The sequence below is a fragment of the Rhinatrema bivittatum genome, chromosome 11 (assembly GCF_901001135.1).
Source record: "Rhinatrema bivittatum chromosome 11, aRhiBiv1.1, whole genome shotgun sequence".
NCBI lineage: Eukaryota > Metazoa > Chordata > Amphibia > Gymnophiona > Rhinatrematidae > Rhinatrema > Rhinatrema bivittatum.
The window spans coordinates 67,621,949-67,645,410 of NC_042625.1; the positions used below are offsets into that span (position 1 = coordinate 67,621,949).

General features: G+C 46.0%; 1 protein-coding gene and 1 long non-coding RNA gene across 7 annotated transcripts in view; both read left to right on the plus strand.

The window, feature by feature from the left end:
* LOC115100773 overlaps positions 1-10,042 on the plus strand; it is a 44,920-nt gene extending 34,878 nt beyond the window's left edge. Inside the window, exon 4 of the long non-coding RNA XR_003859186.1 lies at positions 9,732-10,042. This is a non-coding gene — a long non-coding RNA (uncharacterized LOC115100773). The remainder of the gene's footprint in view (positions 1-9,731) is intronic.
* Positions 10,043-11,323: 1,281 nt separating this feature from the next.
* The window catches only part of KLC3 (kinesin light chain 3), a 34,389-nt gene continuing 22,250 nt past the window's right edge, over positions 11,324-23,462 (plus strand). Inside the window, exons 1-7 of one of the 6 annotated variants that reach the window (XM_029571707.1) lie at positions 11,324-11,611; positions 18,924-19,197; positions 19,591-19,818; positions 20,095-20,170; positions 20,621-20,846; positions 23,036-23,123; positions 23,352-23,453. In XM_029571707.1, coding sequence (XP_029427567.1) covers positions 11,514-11,611; positions 18,924-19,197; positions 19,591-19,818; positions 20,095-20,170; positions 20,621-20,846; positions 23,036-23,123; positions 23,352-23,453 — 1,092 coding nt within the window. In that variant the 5' untranslated portion in view covers positions 11,324-11,513. The remainder of the gene's footprint in view (positions 11,612-18,923; positions 19,198-19,590; positions 19,819-20,094; positions 20,171-20,620; positions 20,847-23,035; positions 23,124-23,351; positions 23,454-23,462) is intronic. The other 5 variants (XM_029571706.1, XM_029571708.1, XM_029571709.1 and 2 more) reach the window with 5 other exon arrangements.

Below are 23,462 nucleotides of genomic sequence, written 5' to 3' on the forward strand. Positions count from 1 at the left end.
CAGTGCAACATGATCTATCTATTAACCAGTTGTTATCCCATGACTTTTTAGTTTCCTAAGAAGTATCTTATGAGGGCTTTGTCAAATGCTTTCTGGAAAGCCACATACACTCTATCGACTGGTTCACTTTATCCACATGTTTATTTACGCCTTCAAAAAAATGTAGCAGATTGGTGAGGCAAGAGTTTCCTTGGCTAGATCCATGTTGGTTTTGTCCATTAAACTATGCCTATCTATATGATTAGTAATTTTGTTCTTTATGATAGTTACTACCATTTTGCCTGGAACAGATGACAGACTCACTGGTTTGTAGTTTCCTGGATCACCCATTTTAATGTGGTTAGATTACCTTGAAAATTGCTCTCAACACAACCTACCAACACCTGCTATGACAGCCATGCATCAGATATAGCACATGATGGACTGCAAGAATTATCATGCAACAATTCAAGACACACAAAATGGAAAAAGCTGCCGTGTAGTCACACAAACATGTGCTATAGACAGCAAGTGGCCTCACATATCCTCACGCTTCATACACATACATACAGCCATGCTAAAACTCAAAACTCTGTCACACACACAAGCTCACATTCTATCATACACACACAGGTTCACACACAAACAGGCTCCCTCTTTCTCATACAAACTCAGGCTCACACACAAACACAGGCTCGCTCTCTCACACACATATACAGGCTCTCTCACAAACACACACATACACACACACAGGTTCGTTCTCACACACACACACACACACACACACACACACAGGATCAGGACCTCGTCTTCAGGCCGCTGTGTTTCTTCTTCTGTTGCCACAAGATGGGCTCCCCTGCAGCCTGCCAATATTCAATATTGGAGTCAATATTCAAAAGTTGTCCATTTATCTAAGTTAGCCGGATAGACATATCCGGTTAAGAATTATCTGTCTAAGTTTAGCCCTGCTATTGAACAGGTCTATCTTAAGCAGATAAGTTATCCGTCTAAGGCTGAAGATCGCTACTTAGCCAGATAACTTATCCGGCTAAGTAGTGCCACCCCGATCCACCCATTGCCCGCCCAAAAATTGACTGGTTGAAGGATAGCCGGATAAATCCAACTGAATATCAGGCCCATTTTCTTTAGCTACCAGCAGGATGGGGTCCACTGGTGGCTGCTGGGGTCATGGGTCTCCTCTTTTCATTGCTGCTATGGAATAGGTTCCATGGTGGCCTGCTGGGACTTATTATCTTCAGTTGCCAGCAGGTTGGGGTCCGCGAGTTCTCTTAAATTTGGAGAGGGCACTCCCACTAGCCCATGGTTGTGCCATGTGCTATGGGCAGCACAAGGAGTCAAGTTTAAGCAAGGTCATCTCCTGCTGCCGCAGGACCAGTCTCACACTAAGAACTGCGAGATTGGCCCTTCTGCAGCAGGAGATGATGTTCACTTAAATGTGACTCCTACTGCCTGTTTGGGGGTGGGGGAGCAAGGAGGTTGATTGCATGGCTGATGGCTGCTAGGAGTTTGGTTTATCCCTGCCCAATCTGATGTATAAAATTGGGGTGGCCATCCATTATTTTGGAGTGACGCTTGACAACCCTTGCCATCCTGTAATGACATCTATAGTAGTGGTAAATGGAGTTCACTTCAAAGAGGGGGGGCGTTACATTTACTGTGCTGCAGGGATCAGTCCTTGGATCAGTTCTTTTCAACAGTTTCATAAGCGACACTGTGGAAGGATTATCAGGAAAGATTTGTCTTTTGGCAGATGATACCAAAATCTGCAACAGGACTGACAGCCAAGAAGGTGAGGAAAACATGAGGAGGGATCAAGCGAAGCTCAAGAAATGACCTAGACTGAGTTTGGCAACTAGGATTTAATGCTTAAAAAAAGCAGAGTCATGCATTTGGGATGCAAAAACCCAGAGAACTGAAATTCTTCTAAGAATGAAAGAAGAGCAGACTTTGGAAGTGATCTTATCTGATGATCTTATGGTGGCCAAACAAGTGGATAAGGTAACAGCAAATGCCAGATCGAGGATGGGTCTGTGCTAAAGAGGAAGTGTTATTACCTCTACATATGTTGCTGATGAGACTTCATTTGGAGACAGCACCTTAAAAAGGATATAAACCAGTTGGAGTTGGTCCAGAGGGTGGCTACTGAAATGTTCGGTGATCTTCATTCCAAAGCATATGGGGAAGCCATTATACAGCCTAGAGGAAAGGTGGGATAGGAGAGACATTTATGATAGAAACATTTAAATACCTCCAGGTTTCCATATTATTATTATTTTTATTTAAGGCTTTTATATACCGACTTTCTTGATACAGATCAAATCAACTCGGTTTACATCAAACTAAGCAGAACTATAACCAACAATTCAACAAGAGACATTTAGAAGGAGCATAAAAGTTACATTATAACAAGGTTGCCTTAACAGGGAGGAGGAAAAAAAGAGGGGGAGAACGAAAGATAAATAATTATATACAATAAGTTACTATATACAATGGAGTATGGGATGGAGGCAGAGGCCGAACCTCATGATAAAATGTGAGCAAGCTTAGCATTTTGGGTATTTACATAAGAGATATGATGATTCTTCTAAATCAGACTGTAGAACTAGTATCTCCATATGCAGGAGGCAGGCTTCTTTCAAGGGAAAAAGGAGGTTCTAGAACATTGGATGAGGGTGAAAGGGGTTAGGCTCAAGAGTAATCTAAGGAAACATTTCTTTATGGAAAGGGTGGTGTATGCATGGAACAGCCTCCCTGTAGAGGTGGTGGAGACAAGGACAGTATCTGATTTTAAGAAAAGATGGGATAAGCACAGAGGATCTTTGAGGAAATGTTAGGGATTGTAAAGCTGAATAGTTGGTGTAGATGGGCAGACTAGATAGGTCCATAAATAGATGGTCTTTTTCTGCTGTCATGTTACTATGACCAGTAGTGGATGGTTTATTTCTGTTTAACACTGACCTCTGGTGGTCATTTTCTTTTATTGCAGCTGGATTTGACTGCAATGAGATCCCTAAGCAGTGTGCAAATTTCCTGTTTTAAAATAGAACAGAAACTGTTCTGTAATTACCCTGCAAAGCCTCTGTATATAAGTCTGATCTATCTTTCATCAGAGGATCATCTGTACTTCTCAGAGCCTATGCTGGGGGTATATGTGTGTGTAGCTATTCTATACCTGTTCTGTGGTGCAGGAAGTACAGCTTGTAGAAGTTATCCTCACCTGCTTTTAAAGAAAAAATCCCCATACATTTGGCTTAGTGAATTTCTTTGTTTCATTCTACCCTGCAAAAATCATTCACTCCGCTTAATTTCTTTTAGTGCTATTTTAAGCTTGCCTATAGAAGAAATCCAAACCTGTTTTTAAAATCATGTGATATTGCTACTGAATTCTGCATTTTGCTGGCGTCTGTTCCAGTATTTTCATCCCCTGGATTTCTGTCACTTCCAGATCTTTCCTACATTATCTTGCAAACTGCATCAACCCTTGCTGCTACTATGGCAAATACATTTAAAACTTGCAAATCGTAAACAAGGTCCTGAGCTGCTCCCATTCCTGAAGAAAAAAGCCCAAGCAACAGCACTAATGAGTATTAACCCCTTCATTGCCTGGTGTGTGAGTGTGTGTGTGTGTGTGTGTATGTATAGATGGGAGAGAAGAGGCCTCTGATAAGCCCTTCGATGCTGTGTACAGTAACAATTGTAATCTAGAGGCTTCAGTTCATGAAAGAAGAAAAGTCTGTCCTTCCTGACTAAACTTCTTCAGCTGCCTGTACAGTTAGGGCCACCAGATGGCTCCAGGTCATCAGTCCTGGTTTTGACCCATGCATGCATAAACTTGCAGTTCTGATTTTCTTAGGGAAATCAGAATCATAATTCCATGCAAACAATGGCGGTGGAGCAAGGACGGGCTGAGCCTGTCCCTGATGACCTGGAGCCTGAAGTTTATTCAGGAAGGATAGAGTCGTTTCTGGTGTCTTCTTAGTGGTGATCCCAGGCCGTCATGGTCAATTTTCTTTCCTAGTGGAGGAACATCCTTCCTGGTCCTAACATGGCAGCTCCCTGGATCAGTTCCTAAAATCTAAGCTGTGTCCTGCTGGAACTAATCCAGCCTCTTGGAACACCTGTCCATGAATGTGACCGGGATGATAGCCCCCCCCCCCAGGCATTTTCCACATGAAACCCCTCTTGTGGAAGGGGGGAGGGCAGGGGAGAGAAAAGCATACTACCGTTTAAATGAACTGCAGAAGGAAGAGGCAATGTAACAGGAGCCACCAGCCTGGAAGTCAGAGAAAGGCTGAAAATGTTATCAGACCTCCTACTGAGAAGGTGATTAAATGACTATGAAGAGATGAGTCAGAGTTTCAGGTTAGGGGATTTACATGTAACAACCCCCCTGACCACTGCTGCTGACTTACAGTGAAATATCACTTCACAAACGAATAATGGCAAAGTCCTAAATTGTAGAACTGTGATTGAACAAAATCCTAAATTGTAGAACTTTGACTGAAAAAGAGATTTGTGTTGGAAATGTACTGAAAGACAGTCCTATCAAACAAACAGATCCTCATCCTAATCTACACGAGGGTCAGAACCTTTGGGTACCTGTTTTTCAGAGCAAAGAAGAAAAAAAAAGGCCAGTCAGGATGGAAGAGCTTGTACTTGTTTTCTTTCCATACTCCTGCCTGAGTCTTGGTTTTGTAGCTGAGATAAGATGGTCTCTCCAGGCTGGTTAAAATGAATAACTGGCCATAGACTTTGCTGGGCTGGAATAACTACGAGCTATAATCACTGAACAATGAGGAAGCCATGAACCTACTTGAGCTGTAAACTGAGCAAAGGAAACCCCTTCCATTGAGGAAGAAAGCCTCAGGACACTGACTGTGCAGGGATTATTGCAGGATATGCTAAGTTTACCACACCATGTGATATTACTGATGCAAAGTGGTAAGTTACGTAATTCTTCGGCTGAGAGGGAAAAGACAGTGGATAAGGATAACAAGTTGACCCTTCTAGTCATCAAACATTGTAGCATTGTAGAAGCCCATGAATGTTGACTTGTTCAGTATCTAGGAGAATCACCTTCTCAGCCATGTTGGCTGGCTGGATATTGCAGAACAATAAAGTTGCTGTTGAGTTTGGAACTGGATACATTGTGTCAGTCTCCATTATTATGCCAGCCTATTCACTTAGATGGAGTCAGATTTTATCTAAGAATGTTTTTATGTAAACCGTTATGATCTTGTGAACTTCACTTGGAAAGACGGTATATAAAACATTTAAATAAATAAGTGAGGGGGTTTCCTCCCTCCCTTAACAGTACAAGTGAAACAGAGTTGAGGGTAAATCATGCTGTCACCAAACAGGTCCACATCAACAGGCACATGACCATGTTAAGAACCCCGCTACTAACTACTGGAAGTCCCATTCCATCATTTTATGTACCTGGCTGGGGAGCTAAAACACTTTTGCTAGGAAAATGCTGGACACAGTATTCTAGGAGAGGTCTCACCAATAACCTGTAGCATGGCCGCTTCCTTTTATTCATGTTGGTTACGCCTCTCCTTATTGTCACAGTCACACTGTCTGTGTTTGGGGGGGGGGGGTGTTGTCTGCTCTGGAGGATGTGTATGGAGTGGGGGAATTCTAAGAGACATGGATCGTATGTATGAGATAGGGGGCAGTTATTGGATGTAGATTTATTTATTTATGTTTAGTTTTTATATACCGATGTTCCTGTATAATATACATATCACACCGGTGTACAAGGAAGTAAAACTGTCGCCTCGTGGGCGGCTTACATTGTAACAATTAACAAGAGAAACACAAGAGAAACATAAAAGGAGCATAAAGGAGCTTAGAGGAGCTTACAGAAAACAATCATGACTAATTAAGTTTCGATAACAAACTCTTCAGGAACTTATAGATAGCAAATAGATGGGGTAGGGGGTGGGGCAAGAGGGGTACAGGGCAAGGCAAGAGATAGACAAGGGGAGGGCAGAAGTTGGCAACCCTGCTCAAGCTTCACAATATCTCTCCTCATGTTTCCCACACTTTCCTGGATGTCTACTCTGTTGCAGATTTTGGTATCATCCACAAAAAAGGCAACCACACTCCGGAGAGCCCTTACAAATGTGTTGAAGAGAACCATAGCAAGGACTGACCTCTGCGGCACGCCGCTAGTAATACTCTTTTCCTCTAGTGACGTCCATTTATTGCAACCCTTTGTTGTCTCCCACTCAACCAGTTTCTAACCCAGCCCGTCACCTTAGGGCCCATCCAAGGGCGCACAGTTTGTTTATGCATTGCCTGTGTTACTCTTCAAGTCCCTCCAGTGGAGAAACCTTTTGCCTTCTCTCACTCAGTACCCAACAATGTCCTTCCCAAGGACTTGACTTTATTTCAAGATAGAACTTGTAGCAGATTTAACAGAAGTATACAATCTATATATACATAGTAACATATGGCAGAAAAAGACACAAATGGCCTATCCAGTCTGCTCAGCAAGGTTTTTAGGGTTGTAACTGTCGCTTCATCTGGGTTACCCTCTCGTCTTCTGTTTAAGGTTGTCACTGCCGCTCCGTGCAGGTTACCTCCATGTCTTCTATTTAGGGCTGAAACTGCTGCACCTTGCAGGTTACCCCACTGCTTCATTCTAGGGATACTCTGTGTTTATCCCACACCTTTTTGAACTTCAGTACCACTTTTGTCTCTACCATCTCCTCTGGGATGGCATTCCACATATCCACCACCCTTTCCATGAAAAATATTTTCCAATAACAGTTCTGGGTCTGCTCCCTAGTTCCAGAACTTAATTGTCATTGAAAAAAAGTTCATCTCTTGTGCTTTACTAATACCTTTCAGGTATTTAAAAGCCTGTATCATACCTGTCACTCCTCTGCTCTAGGGTATACATTTTTAGATCTCTAACTCTCATCTCATATGGTTTCTAATGCAGACCCTATGCCATTTTGGTTGTCTTCTCTGGACTGCCTCTAGTTGGTCTCTATCCTTTCTGAAAACTGGTCTCCAGAACTGAACAAAATATTCTAGGTGAGGCCTCACAAATGACCTGTATAGGGGCAGTATCACCTCCTTTTTTCTGCTGGCTATTTCTCTCTCCGTGTGTATCCCAGCATTCTTCTGGCTCTAGCCACCAACCTGTCACACTCTTTTGCTACCTTGAGATCATCAGACACTATCACCCCCAGGTCTTTCTCCTGTCTGGAGCACATCAGCTTCTCACCCACCATTTCGTATGGATTTTCTGCACCTCAAATGCACAACTTTGCACTATTTTGCAATGAATCTTGATGGCCAGGTATTTGAACACTCCTCAGGTTTTCTTGGATCATTTTTCATATTGGTAATTTTCTCAGGTGTGTTTGCTTTATTGCATCTTTTAGTATCATCTGCAAAAAGACAGACTTTTCCTTCTAATCACTCTGCAATATTGCTCACAAACATTTTGAGCAGAATTGGCTCCAGGGCTGATCCCTGAGGCGCTCCACTAATCACTGCTCTCTCCAAATGAATTTCATTTAACACCACCCTTTGTCATCTGTTTTCAATCCAGTCCTCTACCATAGGACACACTCCCAGGCTGCTCAGTTTATTCATAAGCCTCCTATGTGGGACAGTATAAAAAGCTTTGCTGAAATCCAAGTAAACCACTTCCAGCAAACACCCTTAATCTAATTCCCTAGCCACCCAATTGAAGAAATGAACTAGGTTGTTGACATGATCGGTCTCTGGTAAAACCACACTGCCTTGAATCATGCAACCCATTGGATTGTAGATCGTTCACCTTAAGAACATTAGATTGCCATACTGGGTCAGACCACAGGTCCATTAAGCCCAGTATCCTTTTTCCAACAGTGGCCAATCCAGGTCACAAGTACCTGGCAGGATCCCAAGGGGTAGAGAGATTCCAAGCTGCTTATCCCAGTGGATAAGCAATGGATTTCTGCAACTCCACCTTAATAATGGTTAATGGACGAGGCGAGTTCCCACCATGCTGAACTGCTCCTGACTGTATCAGGACACGACTCCATGTTGAACCCTTGATGACTCTAACTGAACTCATCCTGACCCCAAGCCAGACCAGCAATGACAATCCCACTGTCAACAGCCACGCTGGATCACTGATGACTTTCTCTCAGTTCTCTTCTGTGACCATCCCTTGAGAAAAGGAAAGCAACAGCAGTCTGCTGCCACACTGGACCACCGATGACCGTCCCTAAACCCCACCCGGCCCAGCAAAGACAGCCTCAGAAACCACCTCCCATGGGAACAGCAACAAAACTGCTGCCATCTGCCACGCCAGACCACCAGTGATGGTGGTCCAGCCAAATGGTGGTCTGTGCAAGGTGATGCATATAGGAAAAAAATAACCCATGCTGTAGTTACACAATGGTTTCGTATTAGGAGTTACCACCCAAGAAAAAGATCTGAGAGTCATACTGGATAATATATTGTAATCGTTGGCTCAGTGTACTGCAGTGGTCAAAAAAGCAAAGAGAATATTAGGAATTATTAGGAAGGAATAGCGCATTAAATAGAGAATGTCATAATGACTCGATATTGCTCCATGGTGGGACCGCACCTTGAATACTGTGTGTAATTCTGGTCGCCACATCTAAAAAAGGTTACAGTTGCACTAGAGAAGATACAGAGAAGAGTGACCAAAATGATAAAGGGCATGGAATGACTCCCCTATTAGGAAAGGCTAAAGAGGTTAGGGCTGTTCAGCTTAGAGATGAGATGACTGAGGGGGGATATGATAGAGGTCTATAAAATCATGAGAGGACTAGAATGGGTAAATGTGAATTGGTTATTTACTTTTTCAGATAATAGAAAGTCTAGGAGGACAATCCATGAAGTTAGCAAGCAGCGCATTTAAAACAAATCAGAGAAAACTATTTTTCACTCAACGCACAATTAAGCTCTGGAATGTATTGCTAGAGGATGTGGTTAAGGCAATTAGTTTAGCTGGGTTTAAAAAAGGTTCAGATAAGTTCCTATAGGAGAAGTCCATTAACTGCTATTAATCATGTTGACTTAGGGAATAGCCCCTACTTATTACTGGCATGGGATCTACTTAGTGTTTGTAACCTGGCTTGGCCACTGTTGGAAACAGGATGCTGGGCTTGATGGACCCGCAGTCTGACCCAGTATGGCTACTTCTTATGTTCTTATGTTAACCCCACTCCACTATCTCCTAAGAGTTACATAGAGGGAGAGGCTTTATTTTCCTATGGTCCATCATTGTCGCTCATCGCTGCAGTATGCAGAAATGGTGGCTTTGCTCCTAATCTTCCTTCCAATGCAGATGCTTCTCCCGCAGGACCTGCCACCGATGCTCGTCTCTTACTCTCCAGCTTTCCATAGCACAAGACTTGCTTGTTTCCCATTGGGCACTGGATGGTTTCAGACTTGCTTTTCTCCCTTTTTTTTCCTCCTTTCCCTTTCTTTTGCAGCTTGGTCCATCATTGTGCAGAAATGGTGGCTGCGCTCCTGCTCTTCCTTCCAGCGCAGATGATTCGCCCACTCAGATGCCTCTTCTCTGTTTTCCATGGGCCTGCCATCGATGCTTGTTTCCTCTCCTCCTGTGACTATTTATGCACTGACATTCCTGGACACTATCCTTGCTGGTTCCCCAGTGGGTGCTGGATGATACATCTCTAGGCTTTTGATTTGCATGTCTCACTTTTTCTTTTTTTTTCTTATTTTTGCAGGTGGATGCATCTTCATCCTCAGCGCTTGTCAGTGCTGTCTGCAGAAACGGTGGTTCCATCCCTGCTCGCTCATTGCCGCTGTTTTGCTGAAAAGGTGAATCATCGACAGCTTTTGGCTGCTTCAGCCGCTTTGCCAGGCTGTCTCCAGTTTATGGGTCATGTTGATTGCATTTATGGACTTTCACTGAACATGCAACCTTGCATATGCTCAGTTTCACCGGCTGTCACTGTGGCTTTTGAAATGTTACTGAACTTTTGCTGAATGTTTTATGCAATTGCTTTGAAGTCAAACTTACATTTCTACTTCTCCAATTATGTTTGATGTGAAATAAACAATCTTAAAATGTTAGTTGTGCTGTATCTTTTTTTCATGGTGGGTGGGCAAATGGGTCATGGGCATCACAGGCTGTGCCTCCTTGGTCCAGAGATTTCCACACCTGGGACTATTCTAGGAAATCTCTGGACCAAGCATGAGGGCCTGCATGCTTGGTCCAGAGATTTCCAAGAATGGCCTTGGAAATCTGTGGGCCAATGATGCGGGGCCTGCCAGGGGCATCAAAGGCCATGCCTCCATGGGCCGGAGACTCTCACACAAGTCTGAGAAACTCTCTGCTTCAGAGGGCAGACTGTCCATTAAGTTCTGATAAGGAACAGTAGATACTAAATACATTTTTTAAAAAGTGATTCATACTTTCCAGTGTTTCCTCCAATGATGATGTACTCTGGAGGTTATCTCTGTCATTAGAGCATCCACCTGTCAGCACTCTAAAACTCAAGAATTTGTGTGCAGTTTTGTGATTTTAATCTGTCTCATGGTGAGTGTGGGACCCATGAGGCTGTACTACTGGAGGGGAGCTCATGGTGGTGAGCACAGGTCCCATGAGACATTAATACTGGGGAGGGATCAGCTTGGGAGCAGTGAGTGTTTATTATGAGGCTGTAATTCTGAGACAGGCAACTCTGGTCTTGGAGTGCCACAGACAGGTCTGGTTTGATATCTACTGAATAAGCATGAGATATATTTGCATACAATGGAAGCAGTGCATGCAAATATACCTCATTCATATTAATTGTTGCCTACCCCTGCTGTAATAGGTGAGAGGTTCAGCATGGGGGCAGTGAGTGTTGGACCCATGAAACTAAGATACTGGGGCGTTGATAGTAATTGAGGGGCATAAGAACTGTGGTAGTGCGTCCTTAATCCATGTTCTGACTTTTTTTTTTTTTTAAATTACATAACTACAAATCCCTGGTTGCAAGTGAACACAGCCAGGACTGGCTCGACCTGTCCCAGACGCCTTAGAGCCATATGGTAGCCCAAATGGAGGAAAATAATATAGCGGTGGTATCACAGAGTCAGTATAGCCGCATGAACTAAAGCAGGGAGCCAGAGTGGTGGAGGCAGGGGGTGGCCAGGTACCACAGGGGCAGCTGGGGAGTTTTTGTAACAACAGTATTTCATTTACGCCCTCCTGCGAGATTTACTCAGTAGTGAGCTGTAAGGGCTCAGGCTGGGAGAGGGCTGAGCAGTGCCCGCGAATTCCTGCTCTGCGTTCACTCCCGCCTCCAGGCAGACTCGGGTAATGGCAAGGTGTCAGCCGGGCGCCGCCCCAACCAGGCACCGGAGCTCAGCCCTTGCCCCCAGCTCTTTCCTGCCCCCGCCAAGCAGCCGCCTGCTGCCACTCCCCGTGCAGCCACCTGAGTCACCGCCCCTCCCCCCCTCCTTTCTATCCACCTGCTGCCACTCACGGCTAAGGTGAGGCCGTTTCCGCCACTCTCAAGATGGACTCCCCCGGGCTGCCAGCGCCCCAGACTCAGGTGCCTCTGGTGCATTGTGGGAAGCGTCCATGGCAGGTGAGAAAACAACAACAACGGCGAAGGTAGGAAAGCGACTTTTCTTTTCAAACTGTGACAGATGGAGAAAGGATGGATGATAGAGGAGGGGGGTGTGGGTACGGAAGATTGAATGGCGCGCTGCTTTATCTGCATTTCCTTGAATTCTGAGGATGATTTTATGACCGAGTAACACTGGAGCCCGAAGCACGGAGTCGCATCACAGGATGAATACAACATTTCTCTGACTTGTTTCCTTTTTGTATTCAAAGTTTTTTGTGTTGATAAAGTTGTTTTTTTTTACTGAATTGGAGGTGCCTCTCCTCGCCATGACCTCCCCTCCCCCCTCCAACTCCCTCAGCTGTTCGGAGTTGCTTTGCGTGATAACAGGTGGGAAGCAGAATGCCTGCAGGATGATCCTCTAGCACAGTGACAGCCAGGGTCGTTCTTCGGCCTGTAGCCATTACAGGATGTGTGATAATGCCTGCCCTCTGCTGCTGACCCTTCAGCGTGTGGCGGTGCCTCTTCCTCTGCCCCTCTTCCCTCCCCCCCTCCTCACTGCGCTTTCTTTTGTGATTCCCAAAACAGAGAATGCTGGCAGGAGGAGATGGAATGAATGAAAATCCAGAGCCCTCGTCCTTTCGCTGTTTGTATAACTGGCTTGGAGAACATATATTGCAGTAGGTTTAATGGTATAGGGCAGGTGTAGGTAACTCTGTTCCTGGAGTGCCACAAACAGGTGCAAATATAACTCATGCATATTCATTGTGGATAGTGTAGCAAGAGAGGAGGAGATATACAAATTTTCTCTTGTTCCTCTCACTCATACTCGCACAGGCAGGCTCCCTTTCTCACTCTCAAACAGGCAGGCAGGTGCCCTGTGTCACACAGACACACACACACACACCCCCCTCTAACGTTTAGGTAGCCAGGTATATTCAGCGGTGTGACTACACCGCTGAATATATAGACTGTTAGCCAAGCCACACTACGGCTGAATGTTGCCCCCTATATTTACATTCAGTGTTATGGTGCCATCCAAAACAATTACTGAAAACCCTGCAAAAAAACACCCAGAACCTATCAGCAAACATGCCAACTAAAGCATTAACTGTCAGCACTTGAACTGCCTTACCTCTGAAAACATGGCACTACAAATATTGCATCGGGTCCTAGAACACAAATACCCCTCCTATTGGAAAAACAAAACAAGCAGGACTGCTACAGATCCCTAACAGAATACAGCATCTTGGTCACATACAAGATAGCGTCTCACTGAATACAGAATAAAGGACCACAAAGTAGAAATAGAAATGTGCAGATAAAATCTAAATAGAAACTCCAAGAAGCCAGATTCTGTATGCAGTGCAACAATGGAGAAATAAAAATAGATCTGCATTTCCTTCTTCACTGTGTAAAGTACAAAGATATCAGAGATGCACCATCCCAAAGTTGAAATAGTCCAATCACTAAACTGAAAATCAAATGCTTTTTTTATGCCTTTGTCTGGACATTTTATTTTTCTAATCACTTTGGACTGGGTCTTGTTTGTTCCGCATGCTTCTTGTTAATCTTCTACCTCCTCTCCCAGAGTCTTTTGTTTTCATTTTTTTGTTTCTTCTCTCTTCACCTGTCTTCTTCACTTCCTCTCCTACATTTGTCTCTGATATTGATTTTTCATCTTTTTTTTCTCTTCTCTGCCTCTCTATCTAACATTAGCTAGATTTCATCCCTTCACCTCCCCTCCATCTCTCCTTCACCGATCTGTCTTGTCTTTCACCCCCCCCCCCAACAATTGCCTCATTTCTGGTTCTTTCAAACCATCCCCCTCTGACTCTCTCCAACCATTCAGCTCACTTCCCCCCAACCATTCCTTTTCGCTCTCTCCAGTCACCTTTCTCATGCTGTCCCCATCACGTTCTTATAACCCCTTTTTTAGTGGGCGCACTGAATACAGGGGTACACTGTTGTCCCAGGGCCACAAACTCCCTTGCTCGCTCTCTCTCCTCACAGGCCCCAGGTGCCAGGGTCCTTTCTGGTACAGGGGGATAAACCTCCAAGGCAAACCATGGGGAAAACACAGTTTCTCAGCCTCTTTCTCTCCGATGTCCTTGCTGTTAGAGGCACATGCCCATTGTCTCTCACAAAAGACACTGTACAATGCCGGTGGGGTGTTCGAACAAACGTTTTACTGCAGTCAAAAATATCTTCAATCCAGTTAGCAACCAAAGTTGTCCAATTAATCTTCTCAAACAGAATTCTACAGCTGAATTTGTCTCCCTTCAGGTGGCAGCACTAGGAAACAGACCAATACTTCTGGGCTCTTAGTGAGGACTAGGAAGGATCTATTGATCTTTCTCTGGACCTCTGGGTTAGAAAGTCCCAAAAAATGCAAAAATCAAAATCTTTATTTCCTTCTGGTGGCAGAAACTCCTCCCAAACAAAACTGGAACAAAATCTTCACCAAAAATCCTCCCTTTATTTTTTCTTTTCTTTTCTGGCAAGACACTGCTGTCCCTCCTTGTACAGTGAGAAAGCAGTGAATCACCTCCTTTAAAACAAAAGGTAAAATCCTTCTGAGGCAGAACCAGGCTCCACACAAAAACAAACGGGCCAATGCAATAGCGTGCGCTCGGGCTGACACGCGTCTATAATCCCTGATGTAATAAGGTGCTTACCGGGTCCAAACCATCACGCAGCTAATAGCGCTCATCACCTGTAAATGCCATGTTGATGAGGCTATTAGCTGGTACCCTCTTATGTAAATAATAAACGTGCGCCTGACGCACACATTTTTACCCTCAAAAATTAACGCCAGCCCTGAAGCTGGCGTTAAGTCTTGAGGAGCCTCAAAAGTTTACAGAAAAGCAGAAAATGCTGCTTTTCTGTGGTTCCTTCTACTTAATATCCTGGCAATATTAAGTAGGAAGAATCACCGGAAAGTGGCAACATGGAAAAAAAAATGTTTAAAAGTCTTGCCGTGGTCGGGTTAGGAAAACGGCTTGGGGGAGCACCATAGAAATGAAACAAACAAAATGATGCACTGGGGGGGGGGAAGGGGAACCCTCAAAAATAAACAAAACAACATTTTTCTTCCATGCACATCCTGGTGCGGCAGTTTCAGGAGATTTTGTTTTGGAGTAGCGGGAGAGTTTGCAGAGCTTCTGTGATTTTAGGCCCCACAGCCTGAGGCACATTTCCGACCAGCACCCCCTCAGTCTGGCAGGGAACGTCTCCAGGAGCGGAAGAAGAGTTTTGAGGAGAGTCTGCTTGCAAAGTCTTTCAGGCCGATGCAATACAAACGCGCTAAAAACTTGCGTCCAAACTGGACGTGCTTTTTTTTTTTTTTTTTTTTAATGCACGCATAATCACCTCTACTGGGCGCTTGATGCAATAGGCAAATGAGCCCCCATGCTAAAAAGGATGCGTAAGGGATAAATTGTGCATCCCTAGAGAATCCGTGGCATCGGGCACCCAGGAGAAGTGGCTGTGCAAGGGTTAGGAAAACGGTTAGGTTGTCTGACAGGAAGCAAATGGTTCTCTGTGTTAGATCTAAGAAGTAGATCTTACCAAGTCGCCGTGAAAGAAAGTGATAAGGAAAAATTGCCTTCATCGATCCCCTGGGTTTCTACCAATTCGAGCAGATGCCCCACGGAGTTACAGGAGCTCTGAGTACATTCCAGCGCCTTATGGAAAAAACTGTGAGAGACATGAATCTCCTGGAAGTGCTGGTATACCTAGATGGCTTCATTGACTTTGGAAGAGCATGAGGCCAGGCTGATGAAGACTGGATTGGTTAGAAGCTCAGTGGCTCAAACTGTCCCTGGACAAGTGTCATTTCTACCTGCCTCCGGTGAAATATGTGGGGCATATTGTGTCAAAAAAAGAGTCTTTCTACTGACTCTGACAAGATTGCAGTGGTGGCTTCGTGGTCGAGGTCCACCGATTTGAAGGCCCTAAGATCCTTTTTAGGATTTTGTGGTTACTACAGGAGATTTCTTCAAAACAGATCTCACAAGGGGTTATTTATCCCACAGAAAGAAAAGCTAAGAGCAAGGCCCCTGCCTCAGGAGTGAAGTATTTCAAGCCCTTGGAAACTTCCGGTGCCAGGACTACAGACTGCAAAGAGGCTTTCAGAGAAATCCCTGTGTTGGCCTTTGCTGACAGCCATCTGCCGTATATCTTGCACACTGATGCTAGCCTGGAGGGGTTGAGTGCAGTATTATACCAAGAGCACTCCAATTGCATGCAGCCTGTTGCTTTTGCTAGTAGGAAGCTGACTGAATCTGAGGAAAAGTACTCTGCGCATCAGCTTGAATTCTTAGCATTAAAATGGTCTATAGTGGACAAATTCCATGATTACTTATACGGTGCCAAGTTCACTGTATTCACAGATAATAATCTATTGATCTAAACTCACCACTGCTAAACTCAATGCAATAGGGCACCAATGGCTGGGCTCTTTAGCCACATATGACTTTGACTTAAAATATTGTCCTGGTAAGGCTAATCCTGAAGCCTGTTTACAGTAAGGAAGGCTCAGACTAATGGATACAGGTGCCAGAGGATAGCATAAAAGCCTTGTCAATCCCCAGATGAGGTAGAAGCAATAGTTGTGCTGGTCACATCTATTGCTGCCTTGCCAGTTGCCTACACCAGAGTTGCCAGTTTGAGAGGAAAGAGTTATCCGCACTATGGAAAGCTGATCTTCAACAGGCTCAGAAATGTGACCCCGGCTTGTCTGAAAAGCTAAGACGTACCGCAGGCCGGCTATGTCTGTGGTGTGTCAGCACCCAGATGTTTCCCTATTGCAGAGAGAGTGGGGTTGCATAGTGATGACCAATGACTTGTGGCACCAAATCGTTCAAGACCCTGCATCTATCTATCTATCAACTTTTAATATACCGACATTCGTAGAACACATCACGCCTGTTTACAATTAACAAAAAGAATGGAAAATTACATTGAACGTGGAGCGGGGTTGAGGGGAGCAGGCGAGAAAAGGGGAAGAAGAGGTGGGCAGGGAGTGAGTAAGGGAAGGGAAGAGATAATGGAATGAAATTGCGAGAGAGGAGAGAAACCATAATAACTTTTAAAAATCCCATCAAGGGAGGCGTACATAATATAACTGGATTAGTGGTACAGATATATACAAAATGCAAGGTGAGTTCTGAAAGGCAGAGGGGAGGCACTGGCTAGGTTTGGTTAGCATCCGGGTAGGCCTGCTTGAAAAGCAAGTAAAGAAACAGTTAATATTGCCTCAGAAGTTCCTGAGGCGTGTACTGAGGAGCTTGCATGATGATACCGGACACATGGGAATAGACTGTACTACCGAGTTAGTAAGAGCCAGATTCTATTGACCCCAGCAATCAGCAGATGTGGAAGCATATGTAAAGACCTTTGTGAAGTGCCTTATGCGGAAGATCCTACCTACTAGAACTGCCCCCTTGACTAACATCACTAGCAAGGGCCCCTTGATCTGGTTTGCATCGATTTCCTATGCTTAGAAAATGACAGCTGCAATATTGGTAATATCCTAGTAGTTACTGATCACTTCACTAGGCGTTCCTCACCAAAGATTAGCATGCAACTACTGTGGCCAAGGTACTACGGGAGAAATATTTCATCCATTATGGATTACCTTATTGTTTACACTCAGATCAAGGACAAGACTTTGAGAGCCACCTGATTAAAGAAATGTCAGATTTGTGGTATCAAGAAATCACATACCACCCCTTATCACCCTTGAGGTGATCCCCAGCCTGAGCGATTCAATCAAACCCTGTTAAACATGCTGGGTACTCTGGCCAAAATGTCAATGGAGCCAGCACATGAGCAAGCTGGTTCACGCCTATAATTGTACAAAGAATGATGCTACTGGAAATTCTCCCTATTACCTCATGTTTGGTAGAGAGGCCTTGTTGCCGGTGGATGTATGCTTTGGATTGTCCCCAGTGGCAACTTCACAAGAAGCCATCTCAAGTATATTGAGTACTTGCAGGAGCAATTGAACCTGACCTACCAGGCAGCCTCTGAAGCAGCAGGAAGCCGAAATGCCTGTAACAAAAGTCCAATATGATGCCAATGTTAAGAATCATGAGCCGAGGGATGGGGATCGGGTGCTTGTGAAAATATTAAGTATTCCAGGAAAGCATAAGCTGGCCAGTCAGTGGCATAAAGAACCATATCTCATTTTCTCCAAGTTACCAAACCTACCTGTCTCCCGAGTATGGCCAGAAAGTGATCAAGGCCCTGAATGGACATTTCCACCAGAATCGCCTGCTCACCCTAGGGCAGATGGGGCAATTGCTCTCTCTTGGTCCAAAGTCATTTTTAGAAACATTTAGTGGTCAATATTCAAAAGCCATTTAGACGGGTAACAAAGTTACCCGTCTAATTGGCAAGTTATGGTATATTCAGCCCCTTAGCTGTATAAAAAAGCGGTGCTCTGGGGATGTAACTGGGAGGAGCTATTTATCTGGCTAACTTACTAAGGCTTTTCTCCCATTCTGTGTCTGCTTAGTAAATGAGGCCCTTACTTAGCTGGCTATGTCTGAATATTGACCTCTCAGAAAGTGCTTTGGAATTTTGCAAAGTTTAGGGACTGGGAAGGTAGTTTCAAAGTCCCGACATCAGCAAAGAACGATTTTACTTGTGTAAACTGACCTAAAAATTGCTTTTTCTCCTGCCGGGTAAAAGTGCACACAGCGTGCCACAGAATACATTTAAGGGAGGCGTGTTTTGGGTGAGATCGTAAAGTAACACACGGAGGAGGTAAGAGTTACGTGGGGGTCAGGCATGTAAAAATTAGCACATACATGCAGATGTAGCATGTACACATGTAGATGCTATTTTTGAAACCTAGAGAGTACGAGAGTCCTTGCAGTATGGTGTGTAAATGTTAATAGGGGAAAAGGGGTACTGTAGGGGCGAGCTGATGAGAATTCAGGGTGAACTGGTGGAGCTCTGGGTGCACTGGTGATTCAGAACTGGTGATTCAAGTACTTTCAGAATCAGTCCAAGTATGTATGATAAAGTACTTCTCTTCACTTTTAATTCTGGGTTATTACGTACAAATTGTTAATTATTAAGCACATAAAACACACGTGCATATTTTTGTAAAATGGGTGGAAAAAGAATGCATTTTATTGCATCACAGATATACATGTGTACTTTTGGAGTAGAAATATGCAGTATTTTATAAACTGTGAAGCTCCCACCACACAGCTTATAAAATATTAGCATCAATCTCTGCTCATCCACTTTAACGCACATCTTGTGTACTACGGATCTCCGTCTGTACCCTGCGTTTTCCTAGCTCACCGGTGTTCTCAGCAGGCCTTCCTTTTCTTCCCCCAGGTCCCATCACATCATGTCCAAAATGGTGGGGAGCAGTGAGCAACAGTCGGAGAAGATGAACGCTGAAGATATCGTCATGAACACCCGGCAGGTGGTTAAGGGGCTGGAGGCACTGAGGAACGAGAACAGAGTCCTGTCCCATATGCTGGAGGAAGCCCTCCTCCAGAAACAGGAGGAGAAGGTGGGGAAGGCTGATATGGAGCTCCAGGAGGAAAAGCACCGGCTACTTCGGAAGTCCCTGGAGACCATTGACCTAGGGCTGGGGGAAGCAAAGGTATTCCTAGCGTTATCAGAAGGTTGCACTGGTACACGCCCAGTCACTCGCCTACTGCAGGAGCGCTGGCTGTGTGCGAGAGTAACGGCTCCTGCAGACCCGGCCTCTCCATCAGGCGTTGCCGCAGGAGCCCTGGCAGCGGGTGAGCTCGTAGCCTCTGCAGTCTCAGCCTCCCCTTGCAAGGCCTGCTGTAACGAATGGTGCAGGAGCACTGGTGGGGGTGGGGAGGATCTCACAGCTTCTCCCAACAGGAGACTCTCTCTAACGAATGGTGCAGGGGTGCTGGCTGTTGAAGAGCTCGCAGCGCCTGCGGGAGGCGCCACACAGAACAATGCAGGGGCAGTCCCAGCCTCACCTTTCATTTACATTTTTTCTTTACCCTTCCTTTTTCAGATGATGATTGCACTTTCATCCCACATTGGGCTACTGGAGGCAGAGAAACACAAACTTAAAGCCCAGGTGAAACGGCTCTGCCAGGAGAACCTGTGGTTACGTGATGAGCTGGCCAGTACTCAGCAACGCCTGCAGCACAGCGAGGAGCTGGTGGCACAGCTGGAAGAGGAGAAGAAACACTTGGAGTTCATGAACCAGATGAAGCAGTACGAGCCCAAGGGGGAGCAGGTAGGGCCTTGTGTCCTCTGGTGGCAAGAGCTGAGAATTTTTTTAGCTGTAGGCAAATTGGTTATCTAGCACCTGGCCGGCAAGAGATGCTCTTCTTTTGGCTGCCTTTAGACCAGGCTGCTTCCAGGTCCAGATGGGACTAATTTTCTTCCTGGAGACCCTCCTCTGATGCTCACCATCTCACCTCAGATACTTTTTAAGAAATGTATAATTTTATGTTGATATTACCACTAGGAGTGTTCATAATTCCCATTGATGACTCTGTCCTCTTGTCAGGAGAAGGATGAGCCACAGCCTCGGAAGGACAGTCTCTCTGACCTATTCCCTAGTGAAGAGGAGGAACACAGACACCGTATGTACACCTCAGGCCTCACCCGTCCTCTGCCTCATCTCTGGCTGGCTGTGTCCTGTCTCCCGACGTATGGCCTGGACCTCACCTGCCCTGTGTGTCTGTTTCCTAGTATATTTCATTTCATTATTTATTATTTAGCTTTGACTAGGAAATTCACCCAAAGAGGTGTAGAGCCTATTAGAATGGCAAGATACAGTAAGAAAGCATCACCCGTCCACTCTCCGTCTGTGCCTGTCTCCATATTCTGGAGGCTCACCTGTCCTGTGTCTGGCCCCTAGTTTAGGTCTCTCTCTCTCTTTCTCTCTCTCTCATATTGTCTCTGCTAAGGAGTCGCTTCTGTCCTCCTCTCACACTCCTCCTTTCCATATCTTTCGTTCCCTATTTCCCTAATTTTTCTTTTTTTTTTTTTGATAACTTCTGGGTCCTCACATTTTCCCTTTCATCCTGCAGGCAGGCCACAGATGAGCAGCTCCTTCACAGCAGCTCAGCAGGGCGGCTACGAGATCCCTGCTCGCCTGCGCACGCTCCATAATCTAGTGATCCAGTACGCCTCCCAGGGTCGCTACGAGGTGGCAGTGCCCCTCTGCAAACAGGCGCTGGAGGATCTGGAGAAGAGCTCTGGCCACAACCACCCTGACGTGGCTACCATGTTAAACATTCTGGCACTGGTGTACAGGTGAGGCCTGGAGGCAGGGGAGCTTCCACCACTAGCGCACCATTCCCAGCACTGGAGTGCGATGCAATGCCCTTACATCAGAGGCACGGTGCTTGCGTTATTGCAGTTATATTCCGAGTTGTTTCTTATTATTGCTATGGCAGCAAACATGGGAGACTTGATCCAGCTGGGACTCTGAGCATGTCATGTCTAGCGAGAGCAAATTCTTACCAGCATGAGAGGAGTTAATAAAGGTATCACTTCCCATCTTGCTGTGCTCTCATTACCTCACCCAGCAGGCACCTACCCCACCCTCCCTCACTGTAGGAGGCTTTCAAAAGACTTCTGGAGATGTTTGTACTGCAGAACATTCCTGCACAGGGGAGAGAAGAGGAGGCAGGGAGGAGGGAGACAATACCCATAGAGACAAAAAAATTATTTAGCAGGATGGGGAACTTGTGAACTCGATGAAAGCAAGAAAACAGTGTGTGACCTATATACGTCCAGACCACAAGAAAAGACTGTGCACACCCTACATTCACTCTGTCAGTGCATCTCGGTCCTGCCCCACAACCCAGATCTCTTTGCTGTTCTATAACTGAAACATCCCCCCTCCCCACCACAGCTCTGCCAATGCACCTCACGCCTACCCTAGCAGCACCACCCGGCTGTTCCAGTACTGATGCACCTCTCCCCAGCTCTACCAATGCACCTCACGCCTACCCTAGCAGCACCACCCACAGTTCCAGTACTGATGCATCTCTCCCCAGCTCTGCCAATGCACCTCACGCCTACCCTAGCAGCACCACCCCGCTGTTCCAGTACTGATGCACCTCTCCCCAGCTCTACCAATGCACCTCACGCCTACCCTAGCAGCACCACCCACAGTTCCAGTACTGATGCACCTCTCCCCAGCTCTGCCAATGCACCTCACGCCTACCCTAGCAGCACCACCCAATGTTCCAGCTCTACCAATGCACCTCACGCCTACCCTAGCAGCACCACCCCGCTGTTCCAGTACTGATGCACCTCTCCCCAGCTCTGCCAATGCACCTCACACCTACCCTAGCAGCACCACCCACAGTTCCAGCTCTACCAATGCACCTCACGCCTACCCTAGCAGCACCACCCACAGTTCCAGTACTGATACACCTCTCCCCAGCTCTGCCAATGCACCTCACGCCTACCCTAGCAGCACCACCCCGCTGTTCCAGTACTGATGCACCTCTCCCCAGCTCTGCCAATGCACCTCACTCCTGCCCCACAGCACCCCCTGCTGTACCAGTACAGACTCCTTTCCATCTCCACTATTGCCACATTATCCCTCAGCTGTTCTGAAACACCCCTCCTCCCTTCCACAGCTCTACCAATGCATCTCACGCCTACCCTAGCAGCACCACCCGGCTGTTCCAGTACTGATGCACCTCTCCCCAGCTTTACAAATGCACCTCACGCCTACCATAGCAGCACCACCCACAGTTCCAGTACTGATGCACCTCTCCCCAGCTTTACAAATGCACCTCACGCCTACCATAGCAGCACCACCCGGCTGTTCCAGTACAGACTCCTTTCCATCTTCACTATTGCCACAGTACCCCTCAGCTGTTCTGAGACACCCCTCCCTTCCACAGCTCTACCAATACATCTCACTCCTGCCCCTCAGCACTCGCCTGCTCTACCAGTACTAACACACTCCATGTCTTCCACAGCTCTGCCAGTGCACTTCATTTCTGGCCCACAGCACCCCCTGCTGTACCATGACTGAGACACCACTCCTGCATCACAGCTCTGCCAATGCACCTCATGCCTACCTCATCTGTACCAGTACCGAGACACTGCACCATTTCTACCACAGCTCTGCCAATACACCATGCTCCTGACCACAGCAAACCCTTCTAGTCCAGTACGAGACATCCCTTCCTATGCCCTCCAGGTCTGCCAATGCACTTCATGGGAGCCAGCTTTTAAAAACATTTGGGGGCGCTAAATGCAACACACCTTAACCTTCTATGGACATAACAAAGGAGTTTGCTTAATACTGGGGATGCCCAAGCATCCACAGAGCTGGCGCCTATAATGCACCTCACCCCTGACCTCCCAGATCATAAATTTAGCTCCTAAATTAACCCCTGAACTTGAGGTATCCCATTTTATGTTAGAAAAGCTGGAGAATCAAGACTGGAATTACATTTTCTTTTTATTCTTAATAGAGACCAGAATAAGTACAAAGAGGCAATAGATCTTCTGAATGATGCTCTTCAGATCCGTGAACAGACCATGGGTGTGGACCATCCGGCGGTTAGTATTCATCCAGTCCTTTAACATAAAGAACATGGGAGCGACCCCCCTAACATTCACTATTCCTTCCTGCACCTCCTGCTGGGAGAGCCTGGGACTGCAGGAGCTGCGAGCTCTTCCTACAGCCAGCACCTCCTGCAGGCACAGAGCATTCTCCTTCTGATGCATGACTAAACCTAGACAATCTGTTTCTCACACCTGCTGCTTCTTCTGCCTCTTGCCCCGCAGGTAGCTGCCACCCTGAATAACCTGGCGGTGCTGCACGGGAAACGGGGCAGATACAAGGAGGCAGAGCCACTGTGCAAGCGAGCACTGGAAATCAGAGAGAAGGTAAGAAGG